Raw genomic sequence first — 17573 nt, 5'->3', positions numbered from 1 at the left:
CAGGCGGATCACTACGAGTCGGATCTAGTAGTGAAACCCTGAACACCCTGTAGATCCTTTCCTAAAAAAAAAAAAAAAAAAAAAAAAATATGCTAAACTGATCTCTAACACAAGAAAAATTTCTTGTGTTAGAGATCTGTTCCTTGTGTGTGAATCAGAGGCTTATTGCTATCAGTTCAGTTCTTCCAAGGTCCTTTATAAAGTTTTCAAGATAAAATATACTAAAAATAATTTTTTAGAGCTTGAGGTATATTTATTTCAGCTCTACTGTTAATATATGATGTAAGCTAGTTATGCAAACCTGTTATTTGGGGGTTTTGTTTGTGCTTAGACTGAGACAAGGGTCATATGCATGCTAAGCACGTTCTCTACTGCTGAGCTACACCTCAGCCTCAATACCTTTCTAAAGTTAAGGCTTTTATCCATAAATAACAAAGGGTGCTAATAGTACCTTTTTTTTTTTTTTTTTTGTGGAACCAGGGATTGAACTCAGACCCTTGAGCTTGCCAGGGAAGTGCTTATTCTACTGAGCCATCTCCATGGCCCCTAATAGTACCAGTTTTATACAGGGTCTTGCAGCAGAATTAAATGGATTACTTGTAGTGTCAGGTACATTAGAAATGTTCCTATGTGATGGTGATTGATTTGTGCATATTTAGGCCCAGTGTAGGGCACAACAATATTTGGAGCTCAACAAATGTTCAACACATACAGAATGTTCCCTTCTTTTCTTCTGAAAGCTCCTGCGGTGCTGACAGTTTCATGTATTTAAAGCACTGCTTTAAAGAAGATGCAAAAGAAAGTAAAAAAAAAAAAAAAAAGCACCGTGAAAATTATATTTCAGAGATTTCAAATTCAAATGTCATGTCATACTTTTTGTCTTTCTGACTTAGCAAAAGTTTAAAACAATAGGAGCTGGGAATTTAAGATAAAAAGACCTTCCCCCCAAAAAGTTCAGTTAAACCTTGGGATGCCATTCGAGTTTAGGAAATAAAACACTATTCTTAAGAAATTTGTTGGCTGAGGGGGTAGGAGAAGGATGCACCTGGAGTTATCTTGCTTGTCAAATACACCAAGATGCTGGAGCAAAGCTGTCATTTTTATGCTTCATCATAAATCCCTGTCTATCTGCGAACAGATAAATTAAACACTGTTTTTTTTTCCCTCAATGGGTCCGTGACATCTTTGTGACATTATTTATAAAAAAAATTGTCTTAATAAATGATATATTTCATAAGATAAAAATTTAGCATGCAGAATGTACACAGTTGCATAAATAATCCTACCTTGCAAGCACTGTCTCTGGGACAACCTTGGACCACATTGACCAGTATTGGATGGTGGGGTACATTGCTTGTTGAATTTGGGAAGAATTCCAGATTTTGGTTGTTTAATCTTATATCTTGGATGCAGCCTTTGAAAAACCCACCGTTAATTTCAGTCTGTTGCCGATCAGGCAGGCCACCAATGTAGAGGACATCTCCCTTTTGGATTTTCCATGTAAGAGCAGAAATAAATCCCAGCTTTTGTGCAGACTGATACAGTTCGATTTTATTTGGCTTGATTTTTAAAGATATTAAGTGGGCATTTCTGTCACTTAGAACAAATTTTACTAGCAATTTTGGAGATCCTGGAGTCAGCAGTGCTAGTCTGCCACGCTCCAGCCAGACACGAATGTAGTGATAAGTATTGTTTTCCAAAGCTAGAAGAAAGCCGGATGGCCGAAGTGTTCTCACAAACATGGAAAGGCTGAAGTTCTGTCCGTGATTCTCATCAACTCTAAAGATGGCGTATCCAGTGGAGCCACCCTGGCCAAATCGGCCTGCCACATACTCTTCATGTTGAAATGGAGAAATAAAGAAACATCTTAAGACTTAGAAGTAAAAAAGACACAGCATGAACATTCTATTCACACACACACACACACACAGATATACACACACATATATATTCATATGTACTTTTTTAATTCAAGAAAGACTCACTATAATAGCAGTTATATAATTTTAAAAACTCACTAATTTTTTGACCTAAGTTTACTTCATTTAAAAATAACTCTACTTTGGTTTATACCTTATGGTTGAGTTTCATTAAGCATAAAAATATTTCTTCACTGAGAACTAAAGAACTTCCCCTTCACTGCCATAGAATACTGGAGCTTAAATCATGAAACTTCAGACACCTAATGCTGCAGTCTGATAGAAGAAATGTTAGCAGAAGGGCACTTATGCAACATCTATATACATTTTTTTCAGCAATTGTATTTGCCAGTTGAAAGACACGAAGCAGACATGTTATTAAACCTAACGTGTTTGCTAAAGGACAGAAATCAAGAAAAGAACCAGAAAAGTTTCTTCTCCTCTAAAGAAATTCACACAAAAGATTTGGCATTGGATGGATGAAGAAGAGGACCTTTTGTGGCCCTGGTTGGGTAGGAAAGACCCTGTAGACAGGGAAAGGGGGAGAAAGCTGGCTGGTGAACTCACAAAGCCTTTGCTGTGTTAAGAAGAGTCAAAATGAGACGGATGCGGCAAGGAGATCCATGAGCACCATCTCAAAAGAGTTCCTGAGAGGTGAAAAAATTCCTATCCTTAGAAAGCTTATGCTGTATTCCAGTTAATAGGAGAAACGCCAGATGCAGATAAAGAATCACACCATAATATATCAGGAGATAAGAAAGCACTTGATATAAGATAAATTAGGTGGAGAAAAACAAATAGGAAGGTTAGGAGTTCAAAGGTGTAAAGAAGAGTTCAGAGAAGAACTCTCTCAGAAGATGAGATTTCTGCAAAAACCTGAAGAAAGTAGGGATGCTGTAGTAATTCAAGAGACAAATCATGATGAGCTTAAATAGTGAAACTGCAGATACCTGATGATGCAGTCTGACAGAAGAAATGTTAGCGGAAGGGCACTTATGCAACATCCATAAACATTTTTTTCAGCAGTTGTATATGCCAGTTGAAAGACATGAAGCAGACACATTATTAAACCTAATGTTTTTGCTAAAGAAAACTAATTTGGACCAGTAGTGTGGAGAGGGTGAGACATAGACAGATTTTCAAAATAGTTTGAAGGTATTTCTGATAGAGCTTTCTAGAATAAGTTCATTTTCCAGATTTTTTTTTCACTCAAACAACCAAAGACCTTGAAGAGGGGTCTATCTGTAGAGATAGGAAAGAAAAATAAAGAGACAGATTGAACACGAATGGGTATTTATATTAATTTGAGATGCCTTATATGATATACATAAAATGGGTGGTTGATACAGAGGTTCAGGAGAGATGTTCTGGGTTAATAATTTAGGAAATTTTAGTGAGTATAAAGACTTAAAGTGATAAGACTAAGATTATGAAACTTAACGTAGAGACAGAGAGAACACAAGAGGTACAAGAACTGATCCCATTACAGTATATCATTGGAAGCAGAGGAGATGATGCAAGGCCCTCTTGTGGGAACAGAGGAGAACCCTGAGACATGACAACTCATAAGCATAAACAGGAAGGAGTTTTCAGGAAGATGGAGTATTGGACTGTGTTAACAGTTCCTGAGATGTGGAGTAAGAGAGTGCTGAGATATGACCATTAGATTTTTCAATCCAGGGATCATCAAGGAACTTGACAAGAGCATGTTTTAATGATTTTTTAAAATGTATTTGGTTGTGACAGGGTCTCACTACGCAGCTTGGACTCATAGTGATCCTCCTGTTATGCCCAGACTCTGTGGCCAGCTCAGGAGGCCCTGGGGGCGGGGCTGGTGTGGCATGTGGTGCTGGGGATCAAACCACAGTCCCTGCGCTTGCCTACACTTGCTGAAGCCAGTCCCTCAGTCTGCTGAGCTATCTGGCTGGCCCCTGTTCTAATGATCTTGTTGCCTGTAGGTTTTCACATCTCAGTCACAACCAGAAATAAAGCATATTCTTGTATATTTAAATATCATTGTATGGTCCAGTTGAAGTGTGGACAAAGGTCTGACATATTTTAGTTTCGCTGAACTATAGTGAGACTTGCTTCAAGTCTATATTTGAAGACCTCTTGGTCAAACAGCTTCATTTTTCAGAACTCTAACTTGATTTCCTACAGGAACATTGCATTTTGAATCTGCATTTAGAGACCACCTGCTCCAGGCAACTACAGGTAGTTTTCAAAGTCTACTGTTAGATAAAATAGCCCCTTTGAAGAGGTTAACATCTCTGAATACACTGCAGTGCTTTCATATGAGATAAAACACTTAAGAAAATTTGGCTCTTGAAACCCTTGAGGGTTGAGGATATGCACAAGATCACTCAGCCTCAGGGAGCAGAGACCCTGCTGGTCATCACACGATGCCTGCAGCATTACTTTGTGGTTCCACATTAAAGGACAGAACACAGAGCTGTTTCCTCTTTTCCTTGGCAGCCTGACTCTCCAGTAATCCTATTCTTCAGAAATCACAAGCAGGTAGTCAGAATGTGTGATGTGCTACACGATTTTAGGAACAGCTGAAGCTGCAGATGACTCTGCTGTGGACATGGAAGGAATGATTCTCATACATGTCACTGATATGTCCTAAAGATGAATAACATAAAAAGTAAAAAAACTATTTTGGCAAGCTTTAATGGGTGATGAAATATAAGATGAAATTTAATGAGAATAAATAAAAGGCATTTAGATCTAAGTGGGCCTCATGGGCATAGGGCAGGATGCTGTGACATCATGAGGGACAATGACTCAGAGTGAAGCAACTATGTAACATGACTGCCAGAAAAAATAAATGTAACAGAGGCACAGTTTATAGGGTAAGAGAAGCTATGACCCTATGCCACTGTGTAGCATCAAGTACATGTAGAAACCATAGTGTAGAGAAGACAGATAGGCAAATTTATTCTAAAGTCAGCAAGCAGGTTTGGAAGGGTCTGAAGACTCATGTGGAAATAGTAGAAGAAGCTGGGATGTGTAGCGAGTAGAAGTGATGGCTTAGATGGAGTGAGATTTGTTTTCTCAAATACATATATATTCTCATTTAAACATGTTAAAATTTCTATGAACATCTTCAAGAATTAAAATGTAGTAAATGAGTGAGAGATTTGTGCATATCATATTCTGTTTAAATATAATGAAAACTTGTTTGGAATTCTTTTTCCAAGATAGATTGAGTGAGTTCTTCATTCATGAAGATGATTAAGCAAAGATTTAGGCCACGATACTAGGCAGGCCCAATAGTGTGAACATTCCAGCCACGTAATAAAGCCTCTACTATACATGTGACATGATAGTTATCAAATGATAAAATTTCCAAAGACTAGGTGTAAAACAGGTGAAACATATGTAGATTGCTTTCCTAAATCAAATATTTTTCCAGAGTAAAAAAAAAATATTTTATTAAAAAAATACACCCCAGAACCTTCATATTTCTGTATACAAGCAACATAGTCATGCTGAGATAACCTAGTGGACAGTTGTATGGCTAATGCTGAGGGAAACCCTTCCCAGGACTGTCCTACCTGAGAGTTTAAATCATTTTAGCAAGGTCAAGATATTGGAAATCTCTGTGTCTTTTGTATTTAGTCAGCTAACTAAACCTTTTAGCTGTCCTACTTGTTCCTTGCAGCAAGTACTATGACTAGAAAATGGTGCCAAAATCATGATTTGGGTAAAGTTTCCCTTTCTGTGTTTTAGTAATGTCTCTTTCATCTTGAATATACATGTACAGCAACAGCAGACTCCAAGTTCTCATTACTGCTCTAAGACATGTTTTATAGTGGAAATAAACTCCCAGAAAACATTCTTCATAGATAATAGCCCATACAGAATATTTTAGTTTTATGACCTAGAGGTGATATGAAAAATAGAGTTTCTGTTAAACTTTTCTGAAGAAACTTCAGGAAGAGAAGATTTTACCAAACTCCTTCCATGTAATTTCTTAAAAACCACTCTCATGGGAGTTAAATAGTTTCAACTAGTGTATGGGGTACAGGGGGCAGTAAGGAAGTATAACCAATTCAGGAACTTGGTTTAAAAAGTTCATAATTTTCAAAGTTGGCAAAAATAAGCTAAAGAAAACCAGAACACACTGGGTTGGCATCTCCTGAATACATTTACTAGGACAGTTAGCATCACCATGGTCAGGATTAACCTCATGGGTCACTGCATGTGGAAGCCAGTCAAAATGAGTCAGCATCTGTTTGTTATTTTGTATGTGTAGCAAAAATATTGCCTTGGGTCAATTAAACTTTTCTTCAAAAAGTGAACCAGTGCCTCAGCATCATTCTCCCTTTTCTCCTGAAAAAAAAAAAAAAAAAATCACAAAACAACTTGCCGTTCCACTTAAAATATTGCATAGAGCTAGGAGCTGTCATACCTCATTGTCAAACAGGTCCATGATTTGTAATGAATATTGTGGTCAGGGAGAAACCCGTGAATAGTTTCTAATAATTCTTAGCCATTTGAACATGGAATAGGGTATGGGCTAAGACTGGTTTTAATTTTACTTTATATAAAGCAGAAAAGACTATTTACCAGATGTTGTCCTACTTGGAGTTTTTCTGAAATCTTGGAGTAAATTAGGGCTGAACTTCAAAGCAGTGTATTACAATAACCTCTCAGGTTTTTCAATGCATGATAACAATAATAATAAATAATAAATTATTATTAATAATAATACAGGTATACATTGATCACTATCAACAGCTATCTTCAGAATGATGTCCAAAATAAAAAAAATATTTTTCCAGAGAAATCAGATCAACTCATTTATGGCATTTACCAAGTTTCACTGTGATTACTTTTCACATAATTTCTTTTTTTTTCTTGAGATATCTATCTGTTTTCTCAAGGCACTCTTACAGATGACGCCTTTGAATAAAATTGGTGGTTTGTAAACATATATATTGAAACGTGATCTTGGATCCAGGACTAGTTGCATAGAAAGGAGAACAAGGGAGTGAATATTAACTAAGAATATACTAAGCATAAGATACTTTCCTCTTATGTGGCATTGACGAATTTGGTCTGTAAAAGCCTTTTTTGTCTAAAAGATTCTCTTTTAAATAAGATTTATGATGAATTTCTGATACGTAGCACATGGTGAAATTTCTAAAAGCATTTTGTCCACACCAAGATGAAAAACAATTTGGATTGGGGCTATTTGCTTATTTTTTAACTTGTGTCTGATTCAAACTCAGATGTCCAGGGCTGGCCAAATAGCTCAGCGCATTAAAGTGACTGCTTAGGCAGACATAGGGCCAGGGTTTTGCTCCCCCACATGCTGTGCAGGCCCCACCCCCAGGGGGCACTGAGAAGGTGATTGAGACAGGGAATGGTGGTGCGCGCCTGTAATCCCAGCACTTGGGAGGCTGAACACAAGCAGATCACTACAAGTCGGATCTACGTAGTGAGACCCTGTAGACCCTGTATTAAAAACAAAATAAAACAAAACAAAAAACTCAGATGTCCTTTGAACTCACTCAAAATGAATACACATCACCTCCCTCTCCTCTCATCGCATTATTGGGCAAACAGCAGCAGGGGTTGCAAGAGGACATGATGTAGCATAACAGGAAGTAGCGGGCTGGCTGCCTCTATGTTGATCTGCCCAGAGGCACAGCCCTCCTGAGTACTCCTCCCTCTCACCTCTCAGACAGCTGGGGCCTGCATAGGGCCTGTAGCAGTCACACTGATAGCCAAGCCACAAGTTGATGCAGCGTCCTCTATTGTGACAAGGTTGACTTTCACACCAATCTTTCCTCATGCAGCCTGCCTTGACATTTAATGACAGGCCAGATGAAATGTTCTCCAGATTAATATGATTCGAATCAAATTCAATGTCTTGGAGACAGCCTACAAATGAAGGTGTGGATGCTGTATGATAGATGTTAAGCAGCGCAAAATCATCTCTGGTCATTTCCACTGGTAAACCACCCAAAAAAGTGTGTTGAAAAGCACATATCGATCTATTACTTTCGAATGGAGAAGGAGCTCTTGTGATGCATTTCTCTTTACAAGAGTTGTCAGTTAAGGAAAGGGTCACAGCCTCTGCAAATACCACTTCCACTGAGTGCCACTGCCCGTCGCTTGCATCATGGAAAACGTGGAGAAGCACTCGTGACTGATTACGGACTTGCATAGATAAGTGAATATAACCCCTCAGCAACTCCAGCTTTGCAAACAAGTCTCTGTTGCCCTGAAAAAATAGAAGTGCTGTAGGCTGAACGGTCTGAAATCTGAAGGCGATGCTGCAAACTGAGCTCTGGGCTGTATGTGAGCCATGTGGGACCCCCAGGAAGCTATTGCCCCCAAAGGAAAGTGTGGTAGCAGCCTCACACAATGACCCCGTGTAGCCCGATGGGCACAGGCAGCTGAATCCATGTTGGCCATTGTGGAAATGAGGGATGCAAATTCCATTATTTAGACATTGCTGATGTGTGCAGCCCAAGAGAACATCAGAACAGTCTGGTCCCTCATAAAATGTTCTTGAAAGGTTATCAAACAGGCAATGGCAAGTATAATTTCCAGGCAAGTTCTCACAAGTGCCACCATTTTGACAGGGGTTCGATGAACATTCATTGATGTCTTCTTCACAGTGAATTCCTGTTAAATAAGGAACAGTAAGTTTAAAATTATGTATATTCACATCATAAATACTACAGAGCTAGCTCAGGTTGAGAACTTTAATAGAACATATTTCTGGAAGAAAACTGAAATCAATTATATCATTTCACATGTGGAGAGAAGAGCAGTCACAGCAGACTTTGGATTTATCCTTAAGAAATAGTGTTAATCCCAGTAGATGGCTCAGTCTCTCATGGCAAACATACATGTTCCATTAAGTGTCCTAGGTACAAATGATTACATAATTGTGCACACTCTTCTTGGTTATTCTTTATACTGGTATTTCACCCTTATTTCAAAAGGGTGCTGTTGTCTTCGTCTTGTGCGTCTCCATAGCTCCTAAAATCTGCCAGATATGAACTGCAGCACTTCTTACCATATAGGGATTCTAGAGTGGATGAAAGGCCCCAATTGCGTTCTCTCGAAACAATTCCAGTACAAAAATAGATACATATTTCAAAAAATATGAGGTAGGTAATCCATCAGTTGTATAATTTTATATACCAAGAGATTTAAATGGGCAACTTAATAGCCTAGAATCACTTTAGATTGTGAGTTCCATAACAGAAGAGAAAATATCTGTCATATTCATGCGTATATTTGATGCTTGCTTAGTGCTTGTTCATATTTTACATTTGGTAATTAATTTTTTGAATTAGTGATGATCTTCCTAACATAATATATTTTGTAATGCATTTAGTCTGATTTAAAGCCCAAAGTACTCTTATTGTATATTTTCAGAGCCATTTATACGATGTTAATAAATGACTTACATAGCCATTTATGTATGTATATATGCATGTGTGTGTATGTATGTATGTATGTATGTGTGTGTATTTCGTACAGGGTCCCACTACGCTGCTGAGACTCATAGTGATCCTTCTGTTTTGAGCCTCCCCAGCACTGTAATTGCAGGCATGAGCCACCATGCCTGGACTCGATGGCAGGCTCAGCACACTCAGGGGCCAGGTGCTGGGAATCAAATGCCAGTGCCTGCACTTACCTAAACAGCACTTAGTCAGTTGAGCTATCTTGCTGGCCCTACACTACCATGTATGTGGTGTAAATTTAGGCACTTGTTTGGATCCTGTTGTCCCGATATTGCCCAATACTTGTTACTCTCATTAACCTTTATTGATTCAAAAACAGGCTAAGCTCTGTAGCAACAAGGAATGTTCTGTAATCTTCTTTAATGTCCCCCATAGTGCTTGACCAGTGCTAAGGGTACATGTTGTAAAACATTTGATAAGCAGAGATACAAATGAATTGAACTAATTGTTACTTAATCATTCTTAGAGGGAACTGACATAAAATTACAGATAAGGCTTAATTTCAAAGGAGTGTTCCACTGAAATGCAAGTTGCATTTAACTGACTTCATGAAGAGTTTAAAATTTTATTAGAAGATATTTTAAATTGTACAGGATTTTATTTTACTTATTTATTTTGGCTGAACTGGGAATTTAGCTCAGGCCCTTGCACTTGCAAGGGAAGTGCTTATTCCACTGAGCCATCGCCCTGGCCCCAACAGAATTTTAAGGACAAAAGTAATCAATCAAATACTTAAGAGGAATGTTGAACAACTCATGAGTTATAGTCAAAATAAAACACTGATTTTTCTCCTCATATCCTATAGTTAACATAATTAATGGAATGAAGATTTTTCTCTCTAGATAAAATCTCCAGAAGACTATATGAATTCTATGATTAATGTTAGATAATAGATTCATGATAAATCTTAAAAAATTAATAGCATTTAAAATGTCCAATGAGACACACACACGCGCGCGCGCGCACACACACACATACACACACACACACACAGCAGTGCAATTTAGAGTTAAATGACTCCTCTCCCTGCATACGCTAGGCCCACCCTAAGCCGTCCTGAGAGAAAACTCAGAAGGCTGCCACTCAATTTCTGTCTCTCTGCAGTTGTCACTTCCAACCTGCTAAGTGTTCTAAATCCTAGAAAACTAAAGTTTGTGCAAAAGAGAGGAAAGGGGTTCAGAAAATTCCAGCCTGACTGACGATGTTCCACGTCCTTTGAACGTGGAAGGTTTTTAAGTTGATATTTCTGAGCTTCTTGGAGCCTCCAGCTGAGACTTCCTCCAGGGACCTGGCTGGCCACTCACCCATTCCATCCTCCCTCCTCCCAGGGCCCCTGCTTTACTGGCTTTTACTCTTTCTTCACCAACTCTCTCTCTGTTGGCATTCCCTCATCTTCTGATGGGTCCTGCTAGAAAATTTTCCTTTTACTTGGACCACTGACTAATATTCCTTTTGTAATGTGTTTCAGGTTTGAACCTCAAGACTCATGTACCTTTGACCTATATTTTAGGGCAATTCCCTCTTCTCTCCTCTCTCTCTCTCTCTCTCTCTCTCTCTCTCTCTCTCTCTCTCTCTTTCTCTCTCTCATTCTCTGCCTCTCTGTCTCTCCTCTCTCTCTCTCTCTCTCTCTCTCTCTCTCTCTCTCTCTCTCTCCTGCTGTTCTAGAATGAGCCACAGTCTTTCATCTTTAGATTCTACAAAGAGATGGAGAGCCTACTCTAAATTAATGGTTTCTTTCCTCATCCTAAGTTTACATGACTCTGATACTACCCTTGCAGCTATCTCACTCTGAGGTTGAAATGTAGCTTCCCACTGAAAACTTGAGCGTCCTGTACACCCTGTAACACAGCTGCACTTGTCTCCAAAGAAATTTCTTCATAGGCCAGTGCTTCAAATTGCCTCACGAAAATTTCACATACCTTGAGATAAAGAACCTGAGGCCCATTATCTGTATTTATGGTGACACTCTGCATCACTATCTCTCTTCTAACTCACTTTGTTACAGCAACAACAACTTGGTCCTTTAGTTGGAACCTCAATTGACCATTCTCTGAGAGTTAGAAAATAACCTAATTTATGTTCTACTCTCACGAAGTAGGAGATACCTTCACAGCAGACACAAAGTAGAAGACACAGATCTGGGCTCAAAATATTTACAATATAATGGGACAATAAAACGTATGGTTATGAAAATACTTGAGAAAATACTCAGCAAATTTTAGGGAGAAGAGTTAAAGAGAAACATAATGATAAATCTTAAGCTGAGAAAACTCAGCCTTATAAACTAAGTCAAATAAACAAATACCTGATTTATCTACAATTTATAAAGTTCTGTGCATAACATAGAGTAAGAGATAGCCTCTGCCCTTGAAGAATTTGAGAAGACGAAGTTGTGAAAAATTAAATGATAATGTAAATCAAGACAATATCAAAGAAACATCTCACGTGATACACAATGGACCGAGTGAACTGTGTGGGCAACAGTGACTGCAAGAGACTGCATTCTCTCTTCAGGCTGAGATGGAAAAATTTTATGCAGATAGGATAGAATGTAGCTCAGCATGGAGCAGAAGGGCAAAAGTATCCCCAACTGGACAATAAGTGAATAAACCAGATACTCCTCGTCGGAAAGCTGAAGGCATTGAGAGGTTACGTGAATCATGAGGTTGGCACGGTGGATTTATGTAGGAAAATCATGTCAGAAAGGTTAGATACAGCCAGTTTGGAGGTCTGGGAATATATAAAGTTTTTATTGTTTTATTTTTATATGTTTATTACTTTATTTTCTGACAGTGGGAAACACTGGGCTCATTGCTGGACAGGGGCCCAGTATGGATTGTCATAAAGAGCAGTCCCACAGGGAAATAGAGTGGAGTGAAAAGGAACTAGAGACAGGAAGACAGCGAGGCAGCTATTAAAACTGTCCACACATAAGGTTATTTGGGCCTAAAATAGGAAGCTCATTTCCTTTCAGTTACAGTTAGTTAATACAGAAATGCACATGGCTGTGCTTTCTTCACTGTTTGCTGTTTTCTTATAATACTTAATAAATATTTATACACTTAGTCTTCACAAGATACCCATAATGCACCTACCAATTTTCTTTAAATATAGAGAAAGGTAGTTTGAAATAATGACAGGATTTTAAAAAATAAAGAAAACTCATATCAAGATCAAAGGTCTGAAGAATAATAAGCATAACTTAATAAAAGGTTGAATGATTACAATGACTTGTACTTAAAATCAAGTCTACTAAACATTTCCATGGTAAAATAAGACCAGACATTTTTATTTGATAAACCCAGTAAACTTACAAGTGGAAAAAGCAATGGAAAATTCTCCCAGTTATATGATTGACAAAAGAAAAAAGATCTTTTGTCAATCAAAATAATAAGATTGGCAATATTCGTAAGATTAGCAGTGCTTTCAGTATTAATTTGGTGTTTTAGTTGACTATGAATTGTATGTTTAAGTATATGTAGTAGTAGGTAGATGTACAAATATTACTGTTTTTGTTTATCTAAAGTCAGTATAATCAAGCATTATTCCTTTTATTTTTCTAAAATTCTTTTAGTTCGAACAACTTCTGATTCTATAATAATATTGTATTTAAAAAATAATTTATTAGCAAAAATTTTTGCTACTTGGTATGTCTCATACATTAATCAGAATAAATTATATCAATGTGTGAAAAGGACAAAAACTTTATGTTTAAATATAAGTATCATTGACTATGAAAATCGCTTTTCATATAATTCTCACATCATTGAAGTCATGGTCAATGAACTATCTCGAAGAATGTTATTTCTACAAGTACATACAAAGATAATGTAAGAACCAAGGTCCAATGCGTAAATATGCCCACTCTTCCTTGCTTAAAATTTCTACCTTTCATAGGATCATAAGGTCCTATGAAAACGTTAAATGTTAGTTGCTAAATAAAAATCTTAAAAACTCAAAGGATGGCACCAATTATCTTACATAAGTAATAACAAGAGAGCGGTTTACCTATGAGAATCGCCATTAAAATGCAAAAACAAGTTTTTCTGGCTCCAATCATTTTTCTGACAAAAAACAAAAACAAAAACCCCGAGCACTTAGGTTGACAGACCATGTTGCTGATGTACCATTTCCAAAAGCATGGGCATGGCTTTCAGTATCACAGTCTTCCTCTCAGCCTGCAGGTTGAGAAGCGAGGTTCCACTCAGCTCCCTCCACCCACGTCTGGGGCTTAGTGTAAGATGCTTACCAGGCAGCTGTGTTATATTCTTAGCTCCAATCCTGCTTAACACATGGTGATTGTCAATATGGACAAGACATTGAACATGGATGATATTATTTTGGAAAAATGAGTTCCAAAGAATCTAAATACAACAACTTTCATTATGAAAAATTAGGCTTAGATTTTACTTTTCTTTACAATGAAAATATTGTGACATTTTTGTTTTAACTTTTTGTTTTGCTTTTGAATGGTGGTTAAGAAATTCATAGTGATGTCAAAACTATTAATCTATGAGAGGAAGGGAAAGGAAATTTTTTTACTCTTAGGAATTAAGAGTAGGAGGTTCTGAGGGAGCCCTCTGCCTCTGAGATTCCACATGGACAGAGTCAACTAACTGCAGATCAAAATTATTGTTCTAGAAATTGTGTCTAAAATGAACAGGAAAAAAAGAAAAAAAAATGGAGCCAGGGAGATGGCTCAATAAGTGCTTGCCTGGCAAGTGCAAGGGCCTGAGTTCAATCCCTGGTTCCACCAAAATAAAATAAAATAATAAAATAAAGTAAAATAAAATAAAATAAAATAAAATAAAATGATACAGAATTTCTTGTCATTATTCCCCAACCCAAACAGTATAACAGCCATGTATATAACATTTCTATTGTATAGGTACTATAAGTAATCTAGAGGTGATTTTTAAATACACAGTGGAATGCCTGTAGGTGCCCTTACATCCTGGATCCAAATTTGCTGAAACCAAGGAATGGCCTCACTTTTGTGGTGCTTTCAGACTTAAATTCCACCCTCAATGAAAGAATAACTGTTCTGTTCCTCTGAGATCTAGTGCCATTTAATTTTATGGGATAGGATCATTTGAATATGTTCAGTGTTTGAGAAATACTTAGAGTAATTGGTGCTTGACATTTTCATTTAACTTTTTCTGGAAGGAGAGACCTGAAGACATGTGGAGATTTTATGTAGGGAGTGCCAGCTGAGATGTCACTGATGCCTCCAGAGAGTGCTAATAAAAATAAACAAGCAAAAAAAGAAAAATTAAAATTCTGTGCTTAAATATGGAGATTGTAAAGTTGATTCTTTTCTTAGGGCTAATTCATCGTTTTTTGGGGGGGGTTAGACATAACTAAAATAAGCTTGGCTCTGAAATATCTCAACGTGTAGTGAACCAGAACCAACAAAGGAAAAGGGAAAGGGGGGACTGCCATGTGTTTTTGGCCAGGAGAAATGACAGCTGAGAGCTGGGCAGCACATGCGAGCGGGTGGCACTGACGCTTCCTGAGTCCCAGGCATAGGCAAGGCCTCGGTTGTAGTAAGGCTCGACTCATGTGGCCATTGAATAATCGCAACAAGTGGTGGAAAGACACTGTTAGCTCCATTTCACAGATGATGATCTGAGCCAGGTTGTGACTGTGCCCTGCGTGCTCATCACACAAGACCAGCCTCTTTTCTTTACAGTGTGGTGTCGTCAAGCAAAACAATATGATGAAATGGCATAAAATAGGACAAAATTAGAGCCATTTAGAGATACTGCAAACAAGAGCAAAATCAACATCTAAACAGTGCAGGACAGCAATCAATGTGTAAGTCATCACCATACAATGTCATCTATTACACTCTTATCTAGGAATATAAGCAAGTATGTAATATATTTTAAAAATATTTTAATGTGGGTGCTTAATGTGAAACGAAATTTTTCATAAAACTTAAAAATGTGTTAAGTCAAAAGCTCTTCTATAAATGGTCACAACCTTAATGGTACCAGAAAAATGTGCAGTTGGTGATTTTGTTTGGTGTAATAAGGTTTTATGTACAAACATATTTTTCTGTCTATATTTTTATTTTTATGAACAAAACATTATTTTTATGAATATCATGTTGGATCTTTGGTATCCATCACTGTGTCCCTATGGTCCTTTATTATTATGTTACTTTGAAGTCATGACACAGAGACACATATACAAATACTCCAGATCTGATATTCATTCAGGGCCATTTTATAGCCTGGATTTAACCAATACTGAACTCAGAAAATGGTTTTATTCAGTGTATTGTTGAAAAATATCCTGACATCTTCAAATGAAAGCAGCAAAAAGCTTTGTGTTTCGATTCTAGGTGTTGCTTGATTTTACACTTCAAAAGTCACTCTGACACTCTGTGGATATTGGTAAGTGATTTTTAAGAAATTATTTTATGGACTAAGGCACAGAACATTCAGCACTGCACAGGCTCACTCTCATTGACGTTACTTTGAAAAGTAATTTCAGAGAAACTCAACCCAGTTCAACCAGAACTATTCTAATTGGCTTTGATCAGTAAATCATCAGAACCCACTGCTCTGGCTTCGTCCTTTTTCCCCCTTTTCTTGTCAAAAGTGAATGATTAAACACTCAAGTTATGGTGAATTACAAAAACCTGCTTTGTATTGGGCTTGGATGTGTTGCTATTGCCAGTAGTATTTACTTTCACTCTGCCATAGTAAGAATTGGCTTTACATTCTTTAGTAGTGCTGCTTGTCATTTTGCACAAATTTATTAATATTTTCATTCTGCACAGCTACAAAATAATGTCAAAGGCCAGGCAAATTACTGGTCTGGGAAGGCCTGCCTGACACTCAAGGCCCTCTGCAATCTGGCTTTTATTTATTTCCTAGCATTGCTTTTCCACTTCCCCCTACTTACATGGTCTGTATTAAAACATACTTCTGTAGAATAAAAATTAAAACACATTTACCATTTTTCTCTCTCTCCTCCATTATCAAAAAATTCAAGTTCCTTCCAGGACTTAGCCCGCTTAGTATTTATTGCACGAGAAAGCATCTTGAAGGTAACTCTCGCACATGGTCATTCTGGGACTTCCGGGTCTGATGCATCCAGTGTAAACCGCGAACTATTGCTGTTTGTTGCATAACATGTGTGATTTGTTTTTCTCAACTGTACTGTGAGACTTTTCTGATTTTTTTATTTTTAACTTTTGAGTCCGCATGTGTCCATGTGTATTACTTGTAATATAATGTTACATAATGTAGTATTATATTTTGTACTCTATACTGTACTATACAGTGATTCAGTTTGTATATATTTTAATTGTAGACATTACTGCATCATTTTTCAAAGTTAAAAAATATTCCTTTGATCTTTCTCATGCATAAAAAGCCCAAGGCATTGGAAGAGAGCTCTAGCTCTCTTCAATTCAATGCAAGGTTTGTGAATCTACTATTCATAAATATCTAAAGCATACATGAGTAGACATCATATGTCTATGTAGTGTCTGAAAATATAAGCAGTATTTTATCATTTATTGCTATTTATTTTATCTGATATATAATTCATAGAAATAAGTGCTTAAATCTTAATATCTTAAAAATTGCCTGGTGTTAGAGGGTTATATTTTATAGTAGGAATTCTTAAGACATATTTTTAGAACTATAGAGTCTATAAATGAGAATTGGGTCCAAATAACAAATTTTTACAAGTGCCCCAGGTAATTTGAACAGTGTTTTGCAAATGAGGTCTAGAATTTCAGCAGATGTCCAATGCTATTCTTCAAAAATGAAATTTCAAAAATGTACAAACAATAGTTGGCTATTAATAATGTGTTACCTCAATTATGACTTAATTAACAAACACCAATATCATGGAGAACAGGGAGATTTATTTTAAAATATGGTTAGTTTTTTGTCTCACAGATTGAACACCAAAATAAAGTGATTTAATATTGATCTTGGTAATGAGGAGAGGATAGGTTAAATATTCTTAAAATTTCAATTTATGAGTAATTTAATGAACCCACAACAAGGTTTCAACTAAAATATCAGTTAACTATATATCTATCCCAACCACCATGAATACACAGATACAAAATGGACATTCATAGGCATACCCCATTTTTTCTAAGTTCCGTTATTGAATATTATAGGTGTGT

General features: G+C 37.0%; 1 protein-coding gene across 3 annotated transcripts in view; it reads right to left on the bottom strand.

Annotated features, from left to right (window-relative positions):
• Positions 1 to 17573, bottom strand: part of Crb1 (crumbs 1, cell polarity complex component) — a 152670-nt gene that overhangs the window by 59684 nt on the left and 75413 nt on the right. For 2 of the 3 annotated variants that reach the window (XM_004625305.2, XM_004625306.2), the window contains 2 exons: positions 7608 to 8564; positions 1287 to 1834 (listed from right to left, as the gene is read on the bottom strand). In XM_004625305.2, the coding sequence (XP_004625362.1) occupies positions 1287 to 1834; positions 7608 to 8564 (1505 nt within the window). The remainder of the gene's footprint in view (positions 1 to 1286; positions 1835 to 7607; positions 8565 to 17573) is intronic. The other variant, XM_004625307.2, reaches the window with a different exon arrangement.

This window comes from Octodon degus, unplaced genomic scaffold (genome assembly GCF_000260255.1).
Source record: "Octodon degus isolate 3935 unplaced genomic scaffold, OctDeg1.0 scaffold00009, whole genome shotgun sequence".
NCBI classification, from domain to species: Eukaryota; Metazoa; Chordata; class Mammalia; order Rodentia; family Octodontidae; genus Octodon; species Octodon degus.
The sequence above is the reverse complement of the archived record's forward strand: the minus strand, read 5'-3'. Positions and strand labels throughout refer to the sequence as shown.